This window comes from Diaphorina citri, unplaced genomic scaffold (genome assembly GCF_000475195.1).
Source record: "Diaphorina citri unplaced genomic scaffold, Diaci psyllid genome assembly version 1.1 scaffold1126, whole genome shotgun sequence".
NCBI classification, from domain to species: domain Eukaryota; kingdom Metazoa; phylum Arthropoda; class Insecta; order Hemiptera; family Psyllidae; genus Diaphorina; species Diaphorina citri.
The window spans coordinates 57,734-72,770 of record NW_007378555.1 but is presented as its reverse complement, the minus strand read 5'-3'; the positions used below and the strand labels follow the sequence as shown (position 1 = coordinate 72,770).

The window sequence follows — 15,037 nt, the reverse complement described above, 5'->3', positions numbered from 1 at the left end:
TCAGAGCTTCTAGGAGAATTCGACATCTAGGCAGAGCGTTTGGTACCAGGGCATGTGAACAGCTGCTGTGCGAAGATGAGGAGCTCCTGAGGGAATGAAAGGGAAAACACGGAATTAAACAGATTTATATTAGTAGTTAGATGGAAAAAAAATGGTAGCAATAGTCCTACATTCTGGACTCCACATACAGGAATTTCGTCAGAAAAAAAAACCCATTTCAATGTAATGTAATGTATGCAGGGGGAAAATTTGATGGATAAATTTCGAATTATTTGAATAAGTTTTTAAAACATACATTGGTATTTTTCCCCTAAGCTAATGTCTCAGAGCTTCTAGGAGAATTCTGCCACTTTAAGGAAAGCAAAACGAGGTGATTAGCTGATTAGAATAATAATGGGCTTTATCGGGCACTAGGTAACCACTAGGAGAGGTTAAATCGTTCTCTGTCAACACCAGATAACATTTTACTATAACATTCTCAAATCAATGATAAAATTCCATGCCTCTGCTGGGATAGAACCCGCGCCTTTCCGTTTATCTGGTGAGCCCTTTGATCAGTACGCCACCGAGGCCGGTTTAATTCTAGTGGTCCAGCAAAAAATAAATTTAAGACAGATTCGTATAAGATTAACCCATCCCTTGGGGCAAATTGCCCCTACACCTAAGCCTCAGAGTGGGCTTTTTGTGTATGGAGTTCAGCTAAAGCTAAAATTTAAGACAGCTCCATTATTCCAAGAATAACCTTTTGAATTCTATGCATTTAGTTAGAACTTACCCTTGTGGCGTATCACATATTCTGTCCAGAAAATTGCTGTGTCCATGGCTGACATGGGACGATCTCTGTATTGTGCTTGCAGTAGTCTCATGTTGAATTTGTATCTGGGGAGTGGATATTACGAACTCTGTTAAATTCACATAACAAAAGGGCCTAATGTACTCCTAAAAGACTCGATCGAGCTCGAAATTTAATTAGCAGATGACCTTTAGAAACTGATTATGTATTTATACAGCCTACCAACAAATTTCATGAAAATTGAACAAATCCGTATCACATATTCTGTCCAGAAAATTGCTGTGTCCATGGCTGACATGGGACGATCTCTGTATTGTGCTTGCAGTAGTCTCATGTTGAACTTGTATCTGGGGAGTGGACATTACGAACTTTGTTAAATTCACATAACAAAAAGGCCTAATGTACTCTAAAAGACTCGATCGAGCTCGAAATTTAATGAGCAGATGACCTTTAGAAATTAATTATGTATTGTATACCTACCAACAAATTTCATGAAAATTGAACAAATCGCATACCGCCATAGCAACCCCTTATCGGGCCTAAAATCTAATGAAAAAATCCCTTGATTTGTTGAACATTTTTGATAAATTTCATCCAATCAGTCAGCATAAAATATTTTTAAAGTTCTAAATAAGTAAAACACTCACTCTGGCTTCAGCACAGTCCGAATTCCCTCCAGAATAGTCTGCTGACTCAAGCTGGCATAGTCCAATATAACCCCGGCTCCTGCCAACTCAACAGCTTTCATATTAAGTCAGCATATAATATGTAGTTCTAAAATACTCACTCGGGCTTCAGGACCGTCCGAATTCCCTCTAGAATCGTCTGCTGACTCAAGCTGGCATAGTCCAATATAACCCCGGCTCCTGCCAACTCAACAGCTTTCATATTAAGTCAGCATATAATATGTAGTTCTAAAATACTCACTCGGGCTTCAGGACCGTCCGAATTCCCTCTAGAATCGTCTGCTGACTCAAGCTGGCATAGTCCAATATAACCCCGGCTCCTGCCAACTCAACAGCTTTCATATTAAGTCAGCATATAATATGTAGTTCTAAAATACTCACTCGGGCTTCAGGACCGTCCGAATTCCCTCTAGAATCGTCTGCTGACTCAAGCTGGCATAGTCCAATATAACCCCGGCGCCTGCCAACTCAACAGCTTTCATATTAATGGGCTGATCACCAAACATGGGGATGCCCAATAGGGGAACCCCCTCGTATACCGCTTCTGTGGTGCCGAGAAGACCTCCGTGGTTGATGAACAGTTTGATGTTGGGGTGGCCTGGAAAAGGAGAAGGTGGTGATGTTACGCGTTCCTCCCCTGGAGGTTTGAGTGTTATTGGTAGATAATATGTAGGACGATCGGCTATTAAAGCCCTGTGTCACTGCGATCGGATTGTGACAAGGTTTGAGTGGAAGAGCCACCATGCCAGTTAATTTAGGTACTCTTTTTATTGGTTTCCTTTTTTCATGTGTTTTTAGTTAAATTAAATCCCGTATTATAGGGATGATTTTTAAAGGAATAAATTCGCTAAATTTACTATATTTAAAAAGAATGGACTTTTTTGAGGTAGATTGTGGAAATGCATTTATAACGGAAAGAGTGACCTCACACCTTTGACCATATTGTCACCTTGTCGTTGCAGAAGAGATATACACTGGGAATATTTTTTGGATTTCGGGAGCATTATTTTGATATGGGTAAAAGTAGGCCCCTGGCTAATTGGTCCTATGTCACAGTGAGTTCAAACACTTCAAACCTTATTTAGACTGGGGAGATTTTTCAGTCTCATATTCTATTCTAGTCTTTCAGTATTATTCTTCCGGGCACATTTGTTGAAATCGTTCCGGAAATAAAACCACCTTGTCTAAACAGACTAATGTCCTTACCTATTTCAGATCAGTGTCCACGGAGTCTGATCATACCGGGGAGTCCTCTAGTAGGGCTCTACACAGGAAGGGCAGTCTCTACAGGAAGAGTCTATCCTTGGAGCAGACCTCACAGTTAGCCCAAGAAGAGGTATGTAGTACTTTGCCTAATATTAGCACTTTTAATAGAGGGTTAACATCATTGTATAACTGCTAAGATCTTTTTTTTTAAGAGGTTTGATAGAGGGAACTGTAACTGCTATGGTCTTATCGTCCCGAAATCGAAAAGAGAAGGAAGACAGGATAGGAGAAAGCCAGCCGTTCCGAGAACGAACATTATCCCATCGGGATAAAATCCGCCCCGAGCGGGAATCGAACCCGCGGCCTAGCGCTTAGAAGGCAGACGCACTACCAACTAAGCTAACTAGGCTGGCTGCTAAGATCTTTAATGATGGGGGTTTTATCCTCCATTCGACGACAAGCTACCCACTTCCTTACATTAACCTCACCCAGCCTGAGTGGAACCGGGGAAAGCCAGCAGCATGCAATTTCCTTGATTGTCACCCATCCAAATACCAATCATACCCAACGTTGATGAACTTCAGTGATCCATTAGGAACTGTTGCATTCAACGTGCTTTGAACACTGGTTGGTGAAGACATTAATGATTGTTTGTTATTTTCTTCGCAGAATATTTGGAAAATGACGGATGACAATGATAGTAGTTTGACCAGTTTCCAGTCTATTGATGACGCGTATGAGAATGTCAAGTACACTAACTATGGCAGGAGAGAGACTAGTATGGACAGGTAAGTGACGGAAGTTTACTTCATTATGACGTGGTAAAGTTAATCGGTTTCGGTGTTAATCTGGAAACGTGGACACAGTTACTCCCAGTTTTGAGGGGGTTGGTCCTTAGAAACTTACACACTTACACATATCTGAAAGAACTCATGCGTGGAGCAACTCCATCTCAACCTATTCACAGCTCAATGAGTATTTTTTCTTTTAAATAAAATGTCAATGTATGTACACCTGTACAACATAGAATTCTAGTCTTTATAACTGAGCAATTTTTTTTTTTTTTTTCTGTTTGATAGAGAGGCGGGGAGATTTGTAACGCAACGAAGGTATTATCATCCCGAAAAAATGAAAGACGGGATAGGAGAAAGCCAGTCTTTCCAAGAACGAACCTTATTCGTTCAGGATAACTTTCATCCTGGGTCGGAATCGAACCTTCGACATGCTAGCGCTTACAAGGTAGGCGCGCTACCCTCCAAGCTATCTATTCACTCTCCTCGGTCCCAATTAGTTGAAATAATCAAGGTTCTACTGTACTCAAAAAAAATCAGTAGCGGCCTTACATTACCTTGGGCAAAGGTTTGGCCGGGGCAATATGCAGGCCGCCCACTTCAATCATCTGAGGCACCACGGGGCGGGGCCTGTTCAGGCTGAAATGAACATTGGCCAATAGGAGACTCGTATTCTTCGCTATTTCGGCCAGGGGCGGTAGGCCCGGCCCGAATTGGGCTTCCGCCATGCGTTGATCATTGGCCAGGAAGAACAGGGGGTGAACCACGGACATTGTGAGGAGGGAAATGGTGTTTTTGATTCGTTCGATCAGAGTCATGTGATCGCCGAATAGGTCGATGTTGGTAGGGACGTAGCTCGGGTTCTGAGGTTGACCTGGAAAGATGGAAGGATGAAATGAAGAGACTTAGTTGTTGTTGTCAATGGGCTCGTCGTTAGATGAGATGGGTACTTGTGCAGAAGTCACGTCCGTGGAATATTGCTACCAAAGGAAATGGCACAAACGAGCAGTGACCAGTGTTAGTATAGGGTTAGGTTAAACGCAAGAAGGAGTTTTCACAATTAGAGCAGTGATTAGTGTTATTATAGGGTTAGGTTAAATACAAAAAGGAGCTTTTCCTTTCCACGGACGTGACTTCTGCATAATTACCGATGGGATGTTTTATATAGGTATTGAGTTGATTGTTTTAATTCTTATTGTTTGAGTTAGATCTAAATAATTTTAATGGGTTGTTGTTGTTGTTGTTTTTTCCGCCACGTTTCGAAATTCTAGGGTCTGAGCTTTAGTGGCTAGCCCAAGACGTCCGAAAAAAAAAAATGAACTTAGGTCATTTTTTGTTACAATGTAACAGAGTTACATCCTACAAAATATTTTTTTCATACGATTCACGGATTTATTAAACAATTCTTTCTTATCTTATCAATTTTTCACTGGGCAGGTAAACATTGTTGGCTGGTCTATGGCATATGATTTGAAGAATCAAAAATTCGAATTTCCCGCCAACTTTACACGCAAAAAGGCCGACGATGGCCTATCTCAGCCCTGTACATAAACACAGCCTAAAGAAAATAATCTAATTGACTAGCCTAGACCATGACTACTTTTTATCTCCCGTACTTTGCTTCGGTTTACTAATTCTTATTGTTTTCGCATCTGAATGCACTAACTTTTTACTTTCTTTTCGAGAGGTTTGACAGAGGGAACTGTAACTGCTATGGTCTTATCGTCCCGAAATCGAAGAGAGAAGGAAGACAGGATAGGAAAAAGCCAGCCGTTCCGAGAACGAACATTATCCCATCAGCTTAGTTGGTAGGATAAAATCCGCCCGGGCGGATTTTATCCTACCAACTAAGCTAACTAGGCTGGCAAAAAAGATCTTTTATTTTCACTGCCCTGACGCAAAGACCAGTCCCTATAATATTTGGTTCATCTACTACACCTCAAAGTTTCCATTATTTTCCCTCAAGTCAAACCATTTTTTTTTTATCAAACAATGTAAAACAAATTCAAACAATACCAACTTGGTAAAACTCTCACCCTGCCTCCTCCCCTGATAACGAACGTGTGAAGTGCTGAAGTTCAGTAGAATCATTTCAGCTAAGGTTACACTTCTTGCTGATAGTCAAACTCAGTCCAGCTTTAGTCCAGATTGATTGACCCGAAGAAGAGAGTTGTGATTCTGAGTTGTGGTAATTTTGAGTTGTGACTAGTTCGGAAGAAAATTAGGACTTTATCTGTGTGTTGTGCCGTCGTTAATGGTCGATTATGCCGCTGCAAAAGGTGAGTGAGAGTGCCTTTTCTGGGATTTTTACTTTTTTATAGTTCTTTAGTGTGCTGTGTCGTTTTGGCAAGCCAAACTTTGGGCAGTTCGTCACGTCAATACATTTTTATTGACTAGGTATTTCTCTTCAAAGTAATTAGAAAGTATTGCAATCGGTCCAAATTTTCAAAATCGGGAAATGGGTGGAAAAATTCATTTTAGGGTCCCCTGATTCCGAAAAAGTGGTTTTTATCCAAATGGTCTGTCTGTACGTTTGTGCTTTTAAACTTTCTTTTTTTTCTCTTTTCCATGTTAGGTACATTTTCTTATTTGGTGTTGGACGTTGGTGTGTAAAGCCGAATTTAATAATTATAGGGGAAAAACGGTAATTTTTCGTAATACATAGTCAAAAGTGACAGTGCTTCATTTTGAGTAGGTATTTTGTTATTAAGATATTTTGAGAAAAAACAAGCTGGGTCCGTCCCTCCGGGAATTTTTTAGCCCGTAGTTTATTCGATCATGGTTAAAGAATACCTTTGTACCTACCTAATTTGTTTAATATCCAGTTTATGATCATTATTGATTTGATTTTAAACCTTTTTTTTTTTTTTTTTTTTTTTTTTTTTTGAGATTAAAAACATTTTGTGTAGGTATTCTTTTAGCTTTTTTCCTCATCCCAATACCTAGGTCCTAGTGCAAAGATTATAGGTAGGTACCTGCTAGGTAAGAACAATTTTCACACAAGTGCGGTAGGTAATTTATGTCCTGTCCTACGGAGTGTGTTTTAATTTTATTCATTTATGTTAGAATGTTTGGATTAATAAATTAGCTAGTTATTCCCAATACAATAAGTTGAGTAGGTCCTGGACTTTTTTTCCTCTTTGTGCTTGCCGATGATGTATTGACACATCTGTGTTAAGGTAAGCTAGATTAAGGATTAAGACCATAAGTATTCTTGGTAAAACTTGAAATTATTAAATATTAATGAAAAAAAGTTGACTTTTGGTTTCACTTTGGTATTTATTTATTTTTTAAGAGGTTTGATAGAGGGAACTGATGTCACTGCTAAGGCCTTATCGTCTCGAAATGGATGAGAGAAGGAAGACAGGATAGGAGAAAGCCAGCCGTTCCGAGAACGAACATTATCCGTTAAGGATAAAATCCGCCCCGGGCGAGAAGGACTTACTAAAACTGCTTGCATTTGTAGTATTGTAAGCAAACGCAAGTATAATCTAGCACTAATTACCCACCTCCTACCTCTACTTTGTATGCTATAGTTTAATTGAAGTATTTATTACGGTTAATTAACACGAGATCGGAGATAATTAGGGCAATAAATTTCGCGGTCGAATCAAAAACCCGGTGGCACTTAGATTGAAAAATTGCACGATCTGTGTTTGGTCTAAGACTCTAAGTTCTGTTGTGAGGCTGATTCTGCGAATTTTGCTTCATGCGCGAAAAAAAAAGACCCCTACCTACAGGACCACTAAAAAAGCACAATCAGCGAAATTTCGCAACTGCTTGATTTGATTCAGATCTGCAATCCAGCAAGCACATACTACGGGATGTGCATTTTATGACTACGACACAGACCTCGTGAGTCTAAAGGTGTGTCCACACATAGTCGACCGGCCGTCAATCGATGTCCACTTAACCGTCCACACTGCCTCGACAACATAAATTTACCTGGTCGATCGACCGCCAGTCGACTATGTTTGGACACACCTTAATGTAGCAGGAGGTGTTTTACTGCTACGAAAAAAAAAGTGAAAATTTCATCTTTGAAAGAAAAGATTATCACATATCACAGTAATCTTTTCTTTCAAAGATGAATTTTTCACTTTTTTTTCGTAGCAGTAAAATTAGAAGGTTTGGCGAAAAGACAGCTGTGTTCACACATAGTAGGCGCCATCAATCGACGCGACGTAGACTAAAACCGTACACTGTCTCGACAACATAGATTAACCTCCGTCGAATACACCCTAAATATTTTGAAATTTGGAACTTCAAATTCGTCCCATGAACTAAACCCTTTTACGTTATTTGACGAAAAATCGTTTCTACTCATGAGTAATTTTGGTTACAAAAACTCTAATAATAATTATTAGAGTTTTTGTTTTTTTCCAATAATTATTATTGGAAAATTTGGAACTTCAAATTAGGGTAGACTCACCAATTCTGTCCGCGCTCCAGCTGAACAGGTTACAGGTAGTGACACTAATGAACGGGACCCCCATCCGATGTATCAGGCCGAGAAAGACGTCCATCTGGAACGTTTCAATAATGGCCAGATCGAAGTTGTGGCCCTCGGTGAGAACCGAACGAATGAATCGGGAAAGTTCGGGGGCCTTGAAAATGGCCGCGAGGGTTTCGTCGGCCATCATGTAGAGGCCGGCCAGGTTCAACTGTGTAGGGCTTAGGAGGGAGGCGGCAAACCTGTGGACATTGGAGGTCGATTTTTGACTGACCAACTTTTAGACCCAATCTCGTACGCACATTTTGACGGGGTCGAGTGGATTGGAACACAGCTCATGCATTAAGGAACACCCCATTTGTCAAGGGTCTAGTTTTTCCTTGCCCTTGGGATCAATTTGATTTGAAGAAACCGTTTACTAATGAAAATTTGTAATGAAACAGTAAAATTAACCTCAATGGTGTAGTGGAACCAAACGTTAACGCGTTGAACTTTGGATCTGGAAGTTGGTGGTTCGAGTCCAAGTCAAGTCCAAAACTTTATGTGTATCCAAATTAAAATGGTCCAACCGTTGGGATAGTGGAATTTTTCTTCTTCTTTGTCAGGAAATGAGCAAATTTGTCCTCCGTTATTAAGTCCATATTAGAGCATATTTTCTTTGAAGACATACTGTCTAACACAATCTTCAATTATTATCTGAAATCTCTTCTTTCGAAAAAGAGATGCAATCTTGAGATTATTGTACAGTATCTCGAAACCTCTTTTCTCTGAAAAGAGATTCAATTAGATGTTAATTGAACCTCTATTTTTTTTTTTTAAAAGACTATAAACATTGAACTTACAGTAGTTGTTGTAGAGTCTTCACAGCTGTAGCCAAATAGTGATGCCAGAATAAAGAAAAAAAAAATGGCTTTCTCCTACCCTGTCCTCCTCTCTTCGCTTTAGGGACGATAAGACCTTAGCACTTACAGTTCCCCCCCTAGTCCTAAACTAAAATGGACGCGGCACACGAGACCGCCCTAACATACAGTTCCTCTTATCAAACCTCTTCAAATATGACAACCTGCTGATTAACAATAACCGGAGCTTTAACCGATTAATGCGATGGATAAACCGACCTATAGTTCAAAAGCCGCATGACCTTGACAATATCAACCGGTTGACACAACACTCCACCGGAGCCGCCACAAAACTTCAATTCATAAAGTTCACGTTATTTCCATTGGCCTGCGGTTTTGGTTTGCACTTCAGAAGTCTGATCTAGATTTCTACATAGATCCCATAGTATGCTATAAAATGGGATTATTTAGATAAATTAGTCTACATTGATAACATGTTATAGTACCTACAAATGGGTTTGAGATTATATTAGGCTATTTATATTTTCACAAAACAAAAATCCTCAAAAAGTACTTTTACTTTTTAACATAGGAACAACGAGGCAGAGGTATTTTGACCGCATTTTTTGCAGTTCTTGACCGCTTTTTGACTGCCCGCTTACTGACAAGACTAAATGGTTAAATGCATTGAAAAAGTCATATCATGGGAGACACCTCCCAATAGTCCCACCCGCTTACTGACAAGACTAAATGGTTAAATGCATTGAAAAAGTCATATCATGGGAGACACCTCCCAATAGTCCCAATACACCTAGACAGGGTATATTCTAGTCTACATCTAGGTATTATCAACAGTGACAAAATTAAACAAAAGTTACAGAATTAAAAAAAAAAAAAAATACAAAATTAAACAAAAGTTGCAGAATTAAACAAAAGTTACAGAATTAAAAAAAAAGTTACAAAATTAAACAAAAGTTGCAGAATTAAACAAAAGTTACAAAATTAAACAAAAGTTGCAGAATTAAACAAAAGTTACAAAATTAAACTAAAGTTACAGAATGAAACAAACAACAATAACAAATAAATATAATATACCTTACCCACCAATTTCCCTTCAGATCCGTGCTTCATAAAATTGGAACAAATGGAGCTATATCCTCGTACCAGGACTATAAATTTGACGTACGTGAAAGTCAAATATACAGGGTTGGATAGTTAGACATGGGAAATTTATATAGGGCTTCTAAAACTTTGCGTTTTTACGTTAGGTACCTACATATACCTAGGCAGGTATACCTACAGGCGGACTTGGGCTTTCAAGTTCAAGCTACAATACTATCATTTTTCCAGGCGTTCGTTACAGATTTGTGTTAAATTTGAAGAAGAAACAACTACGTGTGCAGGTTTATTGTCTCGAAATCTATAAGAGAATGAGGACAGGACGTTTGCTCCGAGAACAAACGTCATGCGTTTAAAATGAGTTAGCCCTGGCCGGGAATCGAAAATGCCCTATGTTTATGATAAAGTTCGTCCCGGGTAATCTGTTTGGCCGCTTAACCCCCCCCCCTCCCCCACCCAATAATATCATGGATACATCATTCTCAGTGGTGCTGTGGTTAATGCGTCGGACTTTTGATCTGGAGGTTGCTTGTTCGAGTTCAAGTCAAGTCATAAAACTTATCTACATGATGTAATAATTGGGGAACGATATTTGACAAGAATTTTATTAAAGTATGCTCTATTTGCGACTTACTGTGGGGCGGACTCAGAAAATTTGGATCATCCCCCTTGTACTCCTGGGCCCCCTCGATAAAATCCTAGATTCGGTCCTGATATATCCCCACCCATTCTCATATTTCCCCAGACAATGAGGCCAAAACGTAGAGCGTTCCCTATTTGCTGAAAGAAAAGTTAGGTCATGCGCCCTACCATTTAGATGGAATATGAATAAGTTTTCCCAGCATGCTGAAAAAAGGGAGGGAGACAAATTTGAATGGGGAAGAAAAGCATAATGGGAAAAAATGGAATTTGGCTCCAGTAATAATAAAAAAAATTAAAACCAAAATTTATCCATACTAAAATGATATCAAGGATTTTGATTAAAAAAAAAGAACATCCCCATTTTGGAGGAAACCATCCCCATTTTAAAATATTATTAACCTTGGGAGCCATATCTATCTATAACTTAGGTATAGCAAGACTCTTGGCCCAAGCATTTTGGCCCACTCCTTAAATAATAATAAAATAATACACTAATAACCATATTGGAACATAATTATTTGGAATTAGAAGTGCGAAAGAAAAACACAATTTCAATCTGCTTTCGTACCCTGTACAAGAGCCATTATCTTGGAGGTTAATCAAAATCCAAAATCCCCGCCAGGTAAAAACTCCGTCCCGCTCCGCCCCCGGAGTTAAAAGTTGTCGGGGTTGTTTTTAATACCACACAAGGGAATTGCATGTTTGGCCGCCGTTAGCGGTAATCATAGGGTTGGAGTCATTAGGTGAACATAAAGCAGAAAGGTGAAGTATAAAAAAACGATTTTGATTTGTATGTGCTTCATATACCTGCCAACCCCCAGGGTTCGATCAAAATGGGCACATGAAGGAACCTTGAGGTACCCTTCTTGCTACAAATAAATCTCCACCTCCGGTTATCATATTATATCTTTCTATTCAAATTAAAATAAACTCTTGAATTTATATTGTTTTCTTTTATTGCAAAAGTTCTCCAACTTTCGTAATTCTCGCAAGCTCCAGGATCGATAAAATTTATTTTCTGGGTGGATTTTTAATGTCTTTATTATGCAACTTTTTTTTTCAGATTTTTTCTTCTTCTTCTTCTTCTTCTTCTTCTTCACTGCTTCATCTTTGGGTTCTGCTCTTTCTTGTCTTCCCTCCTCTGTTTCTCTGGAGAGCTTGTTAGCACACATTAGAGCTTCTGGATGTTTATTGGAGGAGAGGATCGCTCGTTAAAGACATTTTTTAGAGGGTTTAACATCACTGCAGAACTTATGTCTGACCAATAGCTTCGGTAAGAAGATGCCGCCAACCTCAACCAGCCTGAGAGGGACGGGGAAAAGCCATCAGCATGCGATTGAAAATTGAAAATATTGGTGGATGTGACAATTTCACTGAAGACAAAACACTTGAGGAAAAATAATTAGAGGATGTGTCAATTTTACAATTTTATTATTTTCTATTCTTACCTATACCTTTGAAATTTTGTAATCAACCTTTCAGTCATTTTACCTTTGTGATCTACCTACATTTTGTAGCTTTGTATAATCTACCTTGGACCTTCCTGTAACCTACCTTGTACCTTTTTGTACCCTTGACAATATGGGATGAGTGGGGTTTTGTTAGGTTTGTCGTAACTTTACAGTTTAGGGCTCTTAGGGTTATAAATTATTAAGAGAATATAAAACAAGAGAGAGAGAGAGAGAAAGAGAGAGAGAGAGAGAGCAAACCGATAATACCCGGAACGGAACGCTCTCTCATTCTCTTCCTCTCTCCCTCTTATCCGATTTCTCTATTTTCCTTCTCTCTCTCTCTCTCTCTCATGTTTCCTGTTGATGCTCCCATTTGATATTGTCTCTCTCTTTTTCATTTCATTTCTCTCTTTCTCAATTTTCTCTCCCTCCCTCTCTCTTTCTCTCTTCATTTCCTGTTGATGCTCCCATTTGATATTGTCTCTCTCTTTTTCATTTCATTTCTCTCTTTCTCAATTTTCTCTCCCTCCCTCTCTCTTCATCTCTCTCTCTCTCCATCTGACGGAATCCTAGACTTGTGTGACGTTTGGTGAGACTCTGATCTACAGGGTGATCAAAAATTGTTGGAACGTCTTCAATAATTTAACAATATTTATCACGAGTAGGTACTGGGGTACGGTACAAAATAACGACAATAGATAATAATAAAAACGGAGAGAATATGGGGAAGGAGGGAGAACTAGGGAGAGAATATGGAGAAGGAAGAAAGGGAGGGGGGAAAACATTATAAAGTACCTACATACATATTTATCTGGAAATACCAAACTTTATGTTTTCCGGCGCTGTTGATAGTGTGACCCAAAAGTTCGTCAGTTTGGGCCCCAGTCGAAATTTCGGGGCTTTGGACCTCTTGCTCGTTGGGAAAACTTGCACACAGAAGGTCCCGGGTTCGATTCCTGGTAAAGTTTTTTCTGACCTGCATTGCTTGAAATACGCGGTGCAGCCTTGTGAATGCCTAATATAATTGAGTAGCTACTTTTTTCAAGTAGCGACAAGTGGCGGCATTACCAAAGAAAAAGAAATACAAGATTACCACCTCTGTGGTGCTGGTGGTTAGCGCAGTGAAGTTCAGAATTAGAAGCTAACGGTTCGAGTCTAAGTCATGTCAAAGAATTTAGCAAGATTAATCGAAGAACAAAATTTGTGACGATGACAAGCATTCTTGCAGTTAACACAATTAAAAATATTAAAGTCCTTTTAGAATAAAAAGCAAGATTAATCGAAGAACAAAATTTGTGACGATGACAAGCATTCTTGCAGTTAACACAATTAAAAATATTAAAGTCCTTTTAGAATTAATGCCTACAGGAGGCACCTATCTATCCTACACAAAGTTGTGATATCTACAAAAATTCAGAACTGGCTCTCAAATCGTATAAAAAATAAAAATAAATAAACTTAGGTACACACCATTTTCTCAAATCGACCTTGGTCACCCTGTAGTTTTTATGGCTTTTTCGCCCTCTGGTTTTCACGAAGGAATTGATGTTACCATGGCAACCATCCGGGTTAGTTCGTACAACATTCATGATATTCTAACCCAGTGGCGCCTCCTGCATTGAAACTAGAGGCCGCTGAAACTAGGGGCTAGGGGCCTCTTTCCTTCCTATCTACGCCACTGTTCTTTTTTAGTCCACATCCAAAAGAACATTGTGAGGAGGGAAATGGTGTTTTTGATTCGTTCGATCAGAGTCATGTGATCGCCGAATAGGTCGATGTTGGTAGGGACGTAGCTCGGGTTCTGAGGTTGACCTGGAAAGATGGAAGGATGAAATGAAGAGACTTAGTTGTTGTTGTCAATGGGCTCGTCGTTAGATGAGATGGGTACTTGTGCAGAAGTCACGTCCGTGGAATATTGCTACCAAAGGAAAGTGTTTTTGATTCGTTCGATCAGAGTCATGTGATCGCCGAATAGGTCGATGTTGGTAGGGACGTAGCTTGGGTTCTGAGGTTGACCTGAAAAGATGGATGGATGAAATGAAGAGACTTTTAGAGCAGTGATTAGTCTTATTATAGGGTTAGGTTAAATACAAAAAGGAGCTTTTCTTTTCCACGGACGTGACTTCTGCATAATTACCGATGAGATGTTTTATATATTGAGTTGATTGTTTTAATTCTTATTGTTTGAGTTAGATCTAAATAATTTTAATGGGTTGTTGTTGTTTTTTCCGCCACGTTTCGACTGGTCTGACTTACCAAGGTCTGTGAGACCGCGGTTTGTTCAGACGGTCTGAGCTTTAGTGGCTGGCCCAAAATGTCCGAAAAAAAAAAATCAAACTCAGGTCATTTTTTGTTACATCCTACAAAATATTTTTTTTTCCACACGGTTCACGGATTCATTAAACAATTCTTTCTTATCTTATCAATTTTTCGCTGGGCAGGTAAACATAGGCTAGTCTATGGTATGGTTTGAAGTAGATATTACAATCGTTCCTAAGTACATAGAACACTAGAACAGACCCCTAAGTAAATGGTTTATTTCAAATAAATTATTTGACATTTAGGTACTACACAAGCTACCTATTACCTACCTAGGCTTTAGGTATTGATACATAATTATGAGGTCTATAGGTACCTATTGATAAATAATAATCAATAATAAATTATCAAGTTTTCATATTAGAACTTGTTTTATGGACTTGCTCTTAAGTCGAATTATGTCGAATCATTTTACCTGAGACGTTTAACATTTGGCAACATCCGCATGAATAAAGATCCGAGCCGTATAGGCAAAAATCTATGTTCATTTCGCCTTAACGTCCTCCCTTTTCCGCATGTCGCTTCGAATAATTCCCATAAATTTTGATATTTTGTCCCACATAGCTGTAAAGAGGGAGAGGGAGAAGAGGGCGAGAATGGGAGGAAAGGGAGAGAATATGCTCGCATAGGACTGAAAAGTCCCTTTACTCCAGCAGTAGGCTACTACTATTATTGTGGTCAAATTCTCAAATTATATGAGGATAAATTTCCATACCTCGGCTGGGATTGAACCCACGC

At 39.2% G+C, this 15,037-nt stretch overlaps 1 protein-coding gene across 1 annotated transcript in view; it reads right to left on the bottom strand.

Moving 5' to 3' along the window:
- LOC103514349 (UDP-glucuronosyltransferase 2A3-like) overlaps positions 1–15,037 on the bottom strand; it is a 40,945-nt gene that overhangs the window by 20,859 nt on the left and 5,049 nt on the right. The window contains exons 3-4 of the mRNA XM_026827348.1: positions 7,909–8,171; positions 4,034–4,350 (exon numbers count right to left, since the gene is read on the bottom strand). Of these exons, the coding sequence (XP_026683149.1) occupies positions 4,034–4,350; positions 7,909–8,171 (580 nt within the window). The remainder of the gene's footprint in view (positions 1–4,033; positions 4,351–7,908; positions 8,172–15,037) is intronic.